At 43.3% G+C, this 13,049-nt stretch overlaps 1 protein-coding gene across 3 annotated transcripts in view; it reads right to left on the reverse strand.

Moving 5' to 3' along the window:
* Akap10 (A-kinase anchoring protein 10) overlaps window positions 1–10,203 on the reverse strand; it is a 64,285-nt gene extending 54,082 nt beyond the window's left edge. For 2 of the 3 annotated variants that reach the window (XM_037201290.1, XM_028857089.2), the window contains exons 1-2: window positions 9,940–10,203; window positions 2,367–2,414 (exon numbers count right to left, since the gene is read on the reverse strand). In XM_037201290.1, coding sequence (XP_037057185.1) covers window positions 2,367–2,414; window positions 9,940–10,027 — 136 coding nt within the window. In that variant the 5' untranslated portion in view covers window positions 10,028–10,203. Of the gene's footprint in view, window positions 1–206; window positions 1,830–2,366; window positions 2,415–9,939 lie in introns of those variants that run through there. The other variant, XM_037201291.1, reaches the window with a different exon arrangement.
* Window positions 10,204–13,049: the final 2,846 nt, after the last annotated feature.

Below are 13,049 nucleotides of genomic sequence, written 5' to 3' on the forward strand. Positions count from 1 at the left end.
ATGTTCATATATATGTTCAATATGTTGATATATATATGTTCATATATATATGTTCAAATATGTTCATATATATATATGTTCAAAAAAAATTAAAGGCTGGTAGGGACAAAATAAACAATTTTCTCTCTTTCATCTAAATCCTCTTACTCTTCAGTGTGTCTATAGACCGAATCATTTCCATGAAATCTTCCCTAAAGTTGACTGACCTCAGATTTTCTGGGCTCCTTGCAATCCTTCCCGTCAGCTCACTATGTTAACACTAGGCAGTAATCACTGCCATCGGGCACAGACCAGGCACTCTGCTGCTTTGTCTATGGCTTGTTACTCGTTTTGGCCTCTCTGGACAATTCTTCAAGACCGGTATTTCCTCCATGTTATAGGTAAAGGCAAACACACAGAAAAGTTAAATACTTTGTCCTAGGTCTATGAACTTGGGAAGGGCCATTTCAACAGGCAGCATTCCAACCTAGGTCACCTAGAGTCTCATATCTTTGGTTAAAACCTCAGAACCTAGAATTACTGTGTGTGAAACATATAAAAATGAATGACTCAAAAGTGCTTCCCACGCAATATACTACAACTGAACATGTAATTCCCTAGCTTGGTTCTGCGAGGCAAGCCAGAAAGGTAGCAAGTGACAAACTTTACATCCGTGTCCTTTCATCTCAGAGCTAATCAATAACAAACTTCAATTCATTTTACCTGCTGCACTTTCAATTTTGTCCTGATCTCTGTTACCACCACTAGTTCAAATCACCCAGGTTCCAGGACAGCCAGTGCTGTTACACAGAGAAACCCTATCTTGAAAAACGCAAACTGAAAGGAATTAAAAGTGCTCTATAAATGGAGGCCATGACTATTTTGCCCTATTTGCTCCTGTATATCTAAGTGGGTCCTGCTACTCCCACTGCAACTTTACTTTTACCCCTACATACGTCTGTGTGTACGCATATGTGTGCACATGCATGCATGCAAGCAAGCATGAGTGCATGTGCGGCAGGGGGTGTTTGTGGAAATAAGAGGGTAACTCCCAGGAATCAGTTCTCCCCTGCCACCAGCTTTTTCACCCGCTGAGTCTCTCGCGGGCCCTCAGAGCACAAACTTCTGGAAGGGCAGTTTCTTTTAATGCTTCTGTTGTTATCCTAAGGTCAAGCCTATAACTGCTAAGCAGAGATTACATGCTCTCACTAGCAGATTATGAGCACGAAATTTATTTTTATATATTATTTGTGAGGTTTGGGTTTTTTTGGGGGGGAGGGAAGGGGACAAAACTTGGTTTTTCTGAGACAGGGAGGGTCCTGCTGTGACGGAACTGGCTAAGTAGGCCAGATTGGCCTCAAACTCACTAAGACCAGCCTGTCGTCTCCCGAGTGCTGTAATTAAAGGCATGTTTCACCTCACCCACCTATCATGAAGTATCTAAAGCTCAATTTTAATTTGGAGAACTAGAAACCCACTGGAAAATAAAATGTTTCCCATCTCCTCACTGTTCTGATGGCCTCAAGTGCTAGTCCCTTCCTACTACCACAGTCAGAAACTATCTGCTTCACAAGCGACCGCTTAGGCCCTTTCACCTTTACCAAATGCCAGTCACAGCTGGCTTAAAGAATCCAACTTACTTTAAATTATCAGTAATAAGTTTACAATAAGGCTGTAGGGGCATTTTTTCCTCTAATCTTGCAAACCTTGTAAATGTTATAATTAAACTCTCTGGCAAATTGAGCAGACGGTAAACACTCAATGCTGGCCACATATCAAAAAACACAAGAAAAATCTAAGCAGTATTCTGCATATTTTAGCTATGTTATACAATGAAATTTGTATGTACTGGCTATGGAAATCATTTTCTATTGTAAAATTTCTCATCCCACTCTCAGTACGATAGACATTGAATAAAAAAAAACCAGAAGAGATAACTTAAGAAAGAAAGAAAAGCATACTTAAGCCCATAAATAAGAACAGTGCATTAACATTCACAAAGTACTGTGAATAAGCTTAACTGAAGGCCACTGATTCTAATACAGTGAAAACTGTACTCATCCACATTTCTGAGCAGAGAGAAAACCAGCCTTGTAAATGGGAGTCTCTCTAGCTGTCACAGCTCAGTGTTTGTTTTACTAACAAAGCCAATGAATTACTGTTAGGGAACAATCAAATGTCTGACTAATAAGGAGCTGCTTCACTTTAGAGTAGCCAGCAAATGCCAGTAAAAGCCTGTTAGAGTATACATGTTAAAGAGAGAAATAAGTCATAAGTATAAATAATCATAATACTGAAGAATGATTACTGTCACAAGAAGAGAGGAGATAAAAATCAGAGCGCTCCCAACCCCAAAGCCCATCACTGTGAATAGAGAACTCACTCACCTTTGATGGACTTGACGTCTGAGCTCTTCTCTTGCTCTTTACCTTTCACTAGAACACAAAAAGGCATCATGACCAACCTCTGCAGTCAAAGAGATCCATTCTATAAATTGTCACCATCAGACTCTTGAATCTAACACGGGTATTCTAAGTTCCAAAACAGTGAACTATGTGCCCTGGGGGCGGGACAGATCTCAGAAAAGAATTCTCTTGAGAAAGTAACCCTCGAAGAGTACTTGATCAAACCTCTGGGAGGGCTTCTCAAGAGCCAACCGTCAAAACAGCTACAGTCAAGTTCTGCCTCTTGCTACTTATCAGACATGTAATCTTGGGCAAGTTATTTTATTTCACTGAATGTTAATTTCCTCAAATAGTAAAATCAGGTCATTAATAAAACTCATTTAGAGGGTTGCTGATGAAAAGTGGAACACTTGTAAAAGGCATCTGAAATGAATTTAGGATGTTAATACCACGGCATCATCCACCATGCTGCCTACAAGTGCAGTAAAGAAAAAGACTTCTTGGTTATGTATAGCATCTTACTTCTTTTGTAAGAAGCACAAACATCTCAAACTTACAACCTCAATTCCTAAGTCTCAGGTCTCACAAGTTGTCTCTAAAATGATTACATAATCTTTCCTTTATTACACAAAACAGTGAAAATTCTATAGCAGAGAAGCTCACAACAGCAAGTAAGAAAGCTGAAAATGCTCTAGGCAAGTGTAGATTCTATTCTAAGACCTGACACGAGGTTATTTTTAATCTGCTTTACTTTTCTTGTGTTTGTTTTAAACATTAAATTTCCTTGGACTCATCTTGAGTGGCTTATCAAAGTAAGAAATCTCAGAATGTGCCAGGTCTTTATATTCTGAAATATTAAAGTTGAAAAGCCAGTACCAAAAATAGCTGGCTCTCAGAGTCAACCCATCAACAACCGAGTCTCTGGCATGTGCCCAACTCTCCCGCATCAGAAAAGGGCCCTTGCCTTCAGCAAATCTACTTCCAAGCATGCAGGCATCAACAGAGAAAAGGTAAGGTGGCTGGCTGCTGGTACTAGTCACTGCCATTGGTAACAGAAAACAAGGATATGTGACAGAGTGACTGACTGGTACCTTACAGCAGTCCTCCTGCCTCAGCCTTCCAAGTGCTAGATCTGTGTGAGTGCACCACCCACCATCACACTGTGGCCTATCCGTCTCTTCTGATATAAGGAGATGGAAAAAACCTGTGCTCTGGAGTGGATGGTAATTACAAGATTCTCATTTTCTTTTTAAATAATATCTTAAGTTCTGTCATGATGGTCCTTATTTATATTTTCACACAAAAATGCCCCACAAGAATTAGCACTGACTTTTTTTTAAGTACTTTTTTTTTTGAGACAGGGTTTCTCTGTGTAACAGTCCTAGCTGTCCTGGAACTCACTCTGTAGACCAAGCTGGCTTCAAATTCACAGCTCCCTCTGCCTCTGCCTCCTAAGTGCTGGAATGAAAGGCGTGCGCCACAGATTTTTAATCACCCTGTTTCCATCATGTCATTTGAGGGGTGGCTCTCAGAGGCCCCAGTCCATTGCTTGCTGTTGCTGTGAGCTTGTGAAAAGGTAAAACAGGGGTAGGAAAGTGGCGGAGACCATTTACTTCATGACAGCCAGGAAACAGGGCCAATGCCATCTTGTAACATCACCTGTATATTCCTAACTCCCAATTTTACATCTTCAGCTTTGCTCCTTATCTAAATCCAGACTGTTGTAGCTAACTGTGGTCCACTTTTTTTCTCTGACAGGTTTACTTAAATTACCTGAAACTCAACTCCAAACTTGGCTCGTGTAGACCTATCATCAGGTTTTTAGTATTGACTTTCTCAGGGTAAAACTTCAGTCCATCCTTGAACGTCTTTCTTTCCTGCTCTGTATTCAGCAGGTCTGTTACGGGCTATCCCAGAACACAACCTAAATTCAGCATGTATCACCACTCTTGACAGTTAACACTGGCTGAGGCAGGTGCCTCTGTCTAGACTGGGTACCTAAGGAAGTCCTCTGAGATGTTATTTGGATTTCAGCTTAAATGTCAAGAGGGAGCTGATTTTATAAAGATTGAGAAAGCACAAGCATTTTGCTATCACCTTGCTTATGGAGTGAATAGCTATCTAGTGGGAAAAAAATTCCATATCTCCTACCTTTTATTCTATAACTGTATCTATACACCTGTATCTATATTAAAGGTTCACAAACTTATTCTGAAAAGCACCAGAGTATAAGCATTTGACATTTTAAAAAAATTTTTAGTTGGGGCTGGAGAGATGGCTTCATGATTAAGAGCACTGGCTGCTTTTCCAGAGGACCCAGATTTGATTTCCAGCACTCACATGGTGGCTCACAACTGACCGGAACTCCAGTTGTAGGTGATCAACGCTCTCTTCCAGCCTCCAAGAGCATAGCATACACATGACGCACAAACATACATCAGGCCAAACACCCATACACATCTTTTTAATCTCACATCTTTTATTTTATCTGTTGCACTGTGTGCGTCTATGTCAGCACACACGTGTATGGAGATCAGAGTACAATGTTTGTGAGTCCTTTCTACTTTCACCATGAGTTCCAGGGACTGAACTCAAATTGTCAGACTTCTCGGCAAGCACTTTGTCCTGAGGAGCCATCCCACAAGTCCCCAGCTGTAACTTGTTACGTTCTGCTGACCTCAAAGGTCTCTGTTTGCACTAGTAAACATACCAACATGTCTGTGTTACAGTAACTGGTGGTGCACTGTGCTGCTGAGATGGCTTAGTGGTCAAGAGCCTGTGCTGCTCTTCCAGAGGACCCGGGATTGGTTTCCAGCACCCACGATGTGGCTCACAGCTCTCCCTAACTACAGGATCCAACCTCCTCTTCACACCTTCTAGGGCACCAGACACACACACACACACACACACACACACACACACACACACACACACGGTATACATACAAACGTGTGTGTGTGTGTGTGTGTGTGTGTATGTGTGTGTGTGTGTGTGTATATATAAAACCAAAAAATTGGTGGTGTGGGAGATTTGATCAATGGTATATCTTGTCTCTGAAATACAGAAATAAATTCCAGGGACTAGAGAGATGGCTTAGCCTATGAAGTGTTTGCCACATAAGCTTGATTGACCTGAACTTGATCTTCAGGACCCACATTAAGTTGGAAGAAGAGAACTGACTCCACAAAGCTGTACTCAGTCTTATGTGCCCAGTGACACCTTGCCCACACAAAATAATAAAATATATGTTTAAAAAAATTTCCAAATGGAAAGGAGTACCACTGGTGAATAAAACAAAACTTGAAATGATTTAGAGGGAAAAGAAAAAAACAAACATCTGCTCTTGGGGTACAGAATAGTATTTAAAGTTCTGTAGTAAAGGGCACATACTGCTGGGCGTGGTGGCACATGCCTTTCTTCCCATCGCTCAGGCAGAGGTAGGTGGATCTCTGAGTTCCAGGCTAGCCTGGTCTAGAGTGAGTTTCAGGACAGCCTGGACTACACAGAGAAATCCTTTCTTGTGTGTGTGTGGTGGGGGAGCACATACTCCTCTTGTAGCGGACCTGAGTTTGGATACTACCACAAGTGTCGAGTGGCTTGCAACTGACTGTAACTCTAGCTCCAGGGGATCTGACACTCTTCTGAACTCAGGGCACCTGTATTCCCATGTACACACACATACACTCACACACACTTGTAATTTAAAGAATTAAAAAACAAATTTCTAGAAGGAAAAGGCTCCATCTCAAGTGCAGTTTCTGAGTGTCTTGGAGTGGGCTGAAATTAGTTCACACATTTGCTCTCTTCTGTAGGTCCAGCAAATGACGGCAGGATCTTTATTGCCCTTGAAGGCTGAGATCACTGTAATGAAAAAAGGACTCTCCTTTCTGCTTGTGTCTTCTGGGTTTCAGAGCCATGAGCTATTCAGCTGGTTGGAATATTCAGCACAGTGCCAAGTGGCCAGGTGTGATAGTTTATGTTCTGAGAGCTAGATCTCAGCTTCCCAGTGTGCAACTGTGCCTATCAATAACATTTCAAAAGGAGAAAGCCGGCCACAGTTAAAAATAGCAAGGATGAGACTAGGAAAAGCATGGCTACAGTAGGGCAATTGTTCTAACCACTTTGCATTTGTTATCTCAGCCAGGCCATATTCTTGCATATTTGCATAGGAAAATACCTACTTGAATAATTATCAATGTCAATATTTGTAAGTAAAAAATAAAAAACAAGTTTATTACTAGGAAAACAGGTAAATAGAGATGTATTTATGAAGGAATCAAGTAGTTACAATAAATTCCCATCACCCATATTGGTGGCTCACAACCATCTGTAACTAGTTCTAGAGGATCAGATGCTCTCTTTTGGCCTGTTCAGGCATAGGCACACACACGGTGCACATACACATACACACACACACACACACACACACACACACACAGAGGCAAAACACCCATACAAATAAAAAAAGTCAATGCTAATTCCTTTGGAAAATTTCTATGTCAAAGTAGAAATAAAAGGGCCATCATGACAGACTTTTTTTTTTCTTTTTTTTTTTTTTGAGACAGGGTTTCTCTGTGTAGACCAGACTGGCCTTGAACTCAGAGATCCTCTGTCTCCCAACTGCTAAGATTAAAGACTAGGAGAGACATCTTTAAGATATTCTCAAAGACAAATGAGAATCTTGTAACTCTATCCATTCCAGGGTATGTATACCAGAAGAGACTGACAAGCCATGCTCTATTTCATCCCTGTAATCCTGTCCTCAGGAGACTGAGAAAGAACTGCTGTACATTTAAGGCCAGTAATGCCACATATCAAGATACTAATTTGAACCCCCCCCCTAAAATAAAAGAGATGAAAACCATGACAGAATTACAAACAGCACCTCTCAAAAAGACTTAGATCCAAAAGTAAAACTTAATACAATATAGACAGAGAGGCAAAATAAAATGAGAAAACACTACGGTAATTCTTATCATTTCCCCCTGGTTTGTTTTTGCTGGTTTTTTTTTTTTTTTTTTTTTTTTTTTTTGGTTTTTTGAGACAGGATTTCTTGTGCAGCTTTGTACCTTTCCTGGAACTCGCTTTGTAGACCAGGCTGGCCTCGAACTCACAGAGATCCACCTGCCTCTGCCTCCCAAGTGCTGGTATTTAAAAAATTTAAATTTAAAAATGGTATTTAAAGTTCTGTAGTTAAGGGCACATACTACTTACTGCTGGGTGTGGTGGCACAAGTGTGCACCACCAGCGCCTGGCTGTTGCTGTGTTTTACTTGTTCTATGTATATATACCATGTGCATGCCTAGTGCCCAAGGAGGCCAGAGGAGGGTGGGTGGGTACAGGATTCCCTGGACCTGGAGTTACAGATGGTTATAAGCTGTCATATGGGTTCCTCTGTACAAGAAGGACACATGCTCTGAAGGGCTGAGTTACCGGCAATCCCCTTTCCTGCTTTCAGATTTACCATTTTAAATGAAATGTAGCATAGTCAACCTCTATCAAGGAAGAAAAATGAAGTGAGGAGGCTCTTTATAAGATGGTTTTCAGAAGACAGATGTGGTGATACAGCCAGCAATCCCAATACTACAGAGGCAGAATAACGGCTACAAGTCTGAGGGCACCCTGATCACACCAGTAAATGCTATGGCCAGGCTACAAAGCTAGACTGCCTCAACCCAACACTCCAAAAAAGCCTGTTTCTAGCTTCAGTTGCCACATCCAGTCTCCAAAACTCATCTGGAAGGATGTTTTTTTTAAAGTACGTTTATTTACTTTGTGGGTGTGGACATGCCACAGCACATGTATGGAGGTCAGAGAACAACTTATGGGAGTCACCCTTTCCCTCCACCATTGTGGGTCCTGGGGCACAAACTCAGATGGTCAGGCTTCACAGTAAGAGTCTTTACCTGCTGAGCCACCTGACTCTAGCTTCCCACGCAAATAATCAGATCACTCTTTATCGTCAGGTTATCCCTCTCCAAAAGTTTTAATCTATTCTTTCTGTATTTGGAATAAAACTCAATAATGTGTGTGCCCACTACCTCTGTATACCTCACTCACAGCAGCTGCGTGCCTTTCCTGAAGGGCATCAGCTCTCTATTCCTGGTACCTACAGTGTCTTTCCTGACCTCTCTAAAGTTACATCCTCTTACTGCTCCACTAGCTTTATGTTTCAAGGTTACATACATACTGAGCTCTTCCTCTAACACCCAACCAAAATAGGTCTCTCTTCATAAATTACTCTTTCATTACACATCACTCAGTTTGTACAGATATACACACATTTTTTTTAAAAAAAATTTTTATTCCTTTGCTTATTTATTCTCTGCCTATAGCATCAATGAGCTCCATAGGTACAGAGACTATGTCCAGATGACTGTTCAATGACATCCTAGCAGTGTCTGGCAGACTGGACACTTGGCAGTGTGTGTTGAATAAACAGACAATAATAGTCTGTTGTCGTGCAACATGAAATTAGTCCCATACTTAGAATGTATTTTCCCCCTTAACAAGTAAGCACCCAACACTGTCCAGAGGTATTAAGACACTTTACTGACAAAAGCTTCCAACCACTTCAACAGTTTCATTCATTCATTCACCATCTAGCATTAACAGTCAGTTTCAGTCCTATGAGGCCTTTAGGAATCACCTGATTCTCAGCTGGGAGAAAAGTGGGTTAACTGGCTGCTCCAGGTTACAGAGTTTATGAAAACGCTGTCATGTGAATACAAGTCTGATTAAGTGTAATTTTTTTTTTAATCTGTCTGGTATATCTTCTCTGAAGCACCAAGAATGGACACATAAAACCATCACCATCTAAAGAGATTTTGCTTGTTCAATTTGTGTATGTATTTTTAATGAAATGCAACAACCTTCTCCAGGATCAAAATCACCCTCCCTCTTACTTTAAAACTAAGCAAGCTTTTACAACTGAACATCAGAAATCTAAGTAGTTCATTTATAAAAACAGCAACGATTCCAATAATTAGTAAAGTTGCTATATCATCAAAAGCAGTAGTGTTCTGAATACGGAACTTCAGTAGTAAGAAATTTTATTTTGGGAATAACAGTGGGCCCCTTTCCGCTCTCCAACCCCGCCCCCAAAAGAGGAAACTAGAAAATAGCGCTGGTTGAAGAAACAACAGTTTCACGTGGTTTTAGGTATAAGTCCCTCAAATATTCGGAAAAGTCAGACTTCCTCTAAGTAAAGGGATTTCCTTGATCTTGAGCCACAGTACACTCTTGCACATAGACAACACACACACATACAAACCTCTGGAAACCAAGCACACCAGAAAGGCCGTTCTTGAGCCAACAAGTGCAAACTTCTCTGGGTTTGAGCAAGCACTTTCGGCCCAGAGCGACAATGCCCCTCCGACCTCGCATGAGGCCACCTTCTACCCTGCGGAGTCCCGGGCAGTGCACCGCAACCGCGGCTGTCGGCGCCGAGGCCGAGCGGCTCACCGCGAGCCTCGCAGCCGCCCTGATGAAGCCCTTGCAGGCCAGCCGCCCCACCGCCGCCCGGCTCGCCCCCCGCCGGCGACCCCTCGGCTACCTTTCCGCCGGAAGAAGGACATGGCGGGGCCCGGGTCGGGGCGGAGGGCGCGGGGGGACTGTCGCGGGGAGGGCCCGGCTCCCCTCATTCAGCAGCTGGCTGGGACTTCCGGGTCCGCAGGAGCCGCAGCACTAGCCAGAAAACAGCCCCTTCTTCCGGGTGTGGGCGCTGCCGCTTCCTCGGGATGCCCGGGCAGCTGCTGCCGCCATGTTATCAACAAGCCACCCGCCCGGAGTTCCGGTCCTTCCGCGCGCGGGGCTTCACGGGAGGCCCCGGCCCCGCCCCCTCCCGGCGCACCTCCTCCCGCGGGGCTGGGGCGCGCGCCCGCCGCGCCCACGTGACCCGGCGTCCTTGCGTCCCGGAACCCTTCCCGCGGGTGGCTCCGGGTGGTGATGGTGTCTCTTCGCTGAGCCTTTTTTTGCAGAGACGGAGCGCCGCCTTTTCGCTGAGTTTTGCTAAATGGCAGGGACTGACTGGCAGCTTTACCCTGCCAGGTCTCCCAGACACCCCGGAGAGCCTGCAGGACGAGGAATCGAGAGCAGCTATCTTTTCTTACGGGGTTCCTGAGGCTCCGTCCCTCAAAGTGACCTCGGGAAGGAAGGAGAAAGAGTAGTAGGCTTATTTTCAGACTGAGATCCCTACAGATGCTCAAAACGGAAAGGGCCAGCAACCTAAAAACCTAGACAATGAACCATTTTTTTCCGTTCTTATTCGAATGCTAACTCCCTATGAATCTTTTGGCCTCCTTCAATCCTTAAAGCCTCCCCACTTTTAGTGTCCTGGGTGGATGGTCACTATAGCTCTTGCCAGAAAGGAACCAGGAACTCATGACGCACATTTTCGCTTATTTTTATGTTGCATCAGTGAACTCTACTTGAGGCAAAAGGAGAAACAAGTTCAGAAGATGCAATTTGCCTGATTCTTCGGTGTGTAAAACAGGAACTAAAGCCTGGAGTCTTTACCGTATTATTAAAGCTAATTAATACAATGGCCGGTTTTGTTTTCTGGCCCGTTTGCTAAGACATGAAATACCACCAGAGCTAAATTCTTAAAAACATACCGTGCATAGATACTGTACTAAACCCTCCAGGTTAGTAACAGTCATTAAGCTTGTTCTTGGTATGGAGGAAACCGGGCACATTCCATCCTCGCAAGGTCACAGCTAGCTAGAAGTGAAACCCAGGTTTCAAGGTCAAAACTCTTCCAGGTAAAAAGAACATTTCTAGGAATGCTGAGCAGGAGCAGGAAAGAAGAGCAGAGGGTGTGACTGTCCTTAGTGAGGTAACGGTGGGAAGAGTTAGCTGTGCGAAGATTGGAGGCTCACTTGGGAGTTAACGTTGCACTCTGAATGTACCTTCAACCCCATGCAGACCCACCTCTCACCCTTGTGCGTCCTTCGTGCCTAATACTGTTAAGGTTCAGGCCAGACGAGGTGTCGTGGCCGAAGCCTTTAATGCCAGGACTTGGAAGGCAGAAGCAGGTGGATTTCCTGAGTCTGAGGCCAGCTTGATTTACTTGGGGGAATTTCAGGCCAACCAGGGATATGTAGTAGATCTTGTTTCAGAAGGATAAAAACAAAACAAGGTGTTGAAGGCATGGCTTAGCAACTAGGAGCACAGACAATACTTGCAGAGGGTCACAGTTAGAGCACCACCCTCTTCTCTGAGAATGTGTAGTGCTTCTCTCATTCCTCTCCTTCTGGAGTTCCAATCTTGGCCGGGACTGTTTTGTATTTGTTGTCTGGTTGGTTGGTTGACCAGGGCAGGAGGCCCACCAGAGGGGTGAGTGTGAAAAATTCCTTGAATGAACCAAATGCCAAAGGGGTTGAGGGAAGGACTCCGGTTCCATTACGTCTTCTTGAACCCTTACTCATTCTCCTTGGCTGAACATAGATCAGTGTTGAGGGGATGTTTCCAGTAAAATTGATCCCTCGAAGTCCCTCCTACCAGCAATTCCGGAGTTGCCTTTATACTCTGTAAGAAAAAAGATTATTCTGGTTCATTTTCAGTGTGAGAGGCACCTAGAGTTCATCAGAGCCACAGATAAGCAGGACACAACAGGCCCACAAGCTGGTGGCTGGTGGTGGCTTGTCACAGAACTCTTAAGAAAGTTACAGGTAGTCTATACTGCCTTACTGAGCCCATGGTCACCAACAGGTGGGAGAGGGCAGGGCTGTCTCAAGCCCCAAACTATTCTTTAGATAAGGCTTTGTGTCCTAAACTAATAAAATGGGGAATTTGGGAAAGGGGCAAGTTCCAGCCAATGGAGACGAAGACAGGAATTTCTCCAGATTGGGGAACCTTAAAAACCAGTGTTTTGTACCAAAGCATTGCACCAGCAATTTTTACCTTTTCTTTGGTGGCATCCCTTTTGGCCAAATTGTCTATTTAAAACTGCTTCATTGTATTAGTTTCTTGAATAAATTATATTATATTATATTATTTACAGTTAAAGATAATCATCATTTACTAAGTACTTATAATGTGGTCTCTATGTGCCTACCACTTTACAATCAAGACCTCACTTATCCTTTATACACACATCCCACCACCCTACCACTACTACCCCACAGGAGACCCTGCCATTATTGCCTCCTGTTTATAGATGATGGTCTGGAATTCTTTGTAATGACCTAGGATCACAAAGGTAATAAGAGGAGAGACAAGATTTCAATTGATGTTCCAGTAAGGAAGGGAAGAAAAGGAAGGAAGGGAGAGAGAGAGGGAGGGAGGGAGGAAGGAAGGAAGGTTAACTCTGAAGTATAAATTCTTTAAGGCCAAGTGACTAACTTCAAGATTTTGGAGTAGTTAAGATGTTGCATACAAGAACCAAAATATGAAGCTGAGTGGTGGTGGTGCACACCTTTAATCCCAGCACTGGGGAGGCAGAGCCAGGTGCATCTCTGTGAGTTCGAGGCCAGCCTGGTCTACAGAGTAAGATCTAGGACAGACACCTACTCAAAAAACAAAACAAAACAAACAACAACAAAACCAAAATATCTTGAGCTATTTTTAGTCCCTTTGAAAGCCAGTCATTGCCCATCTCTGTGTCTTATTTAACAACCTATCAAAACTTGATACATGTAATAAGAATCCTCTGCTCCGATGCTA

The sequence above is a fragment of the Peromyscus leucopus genome, chromosome 8b (genome assembly GCF_004664715.2).
Source record: "Peromyscus leucopus breed LL Stock chromosome 8b, UCI_PerLeu_2.1, whole genome shotgun sequence".
NCBI lineage: Eukaryota > Metazoa > Chordata > Mammalia > Rodentia > Cricetidae > Peromyscus > Peromyscus leucopus.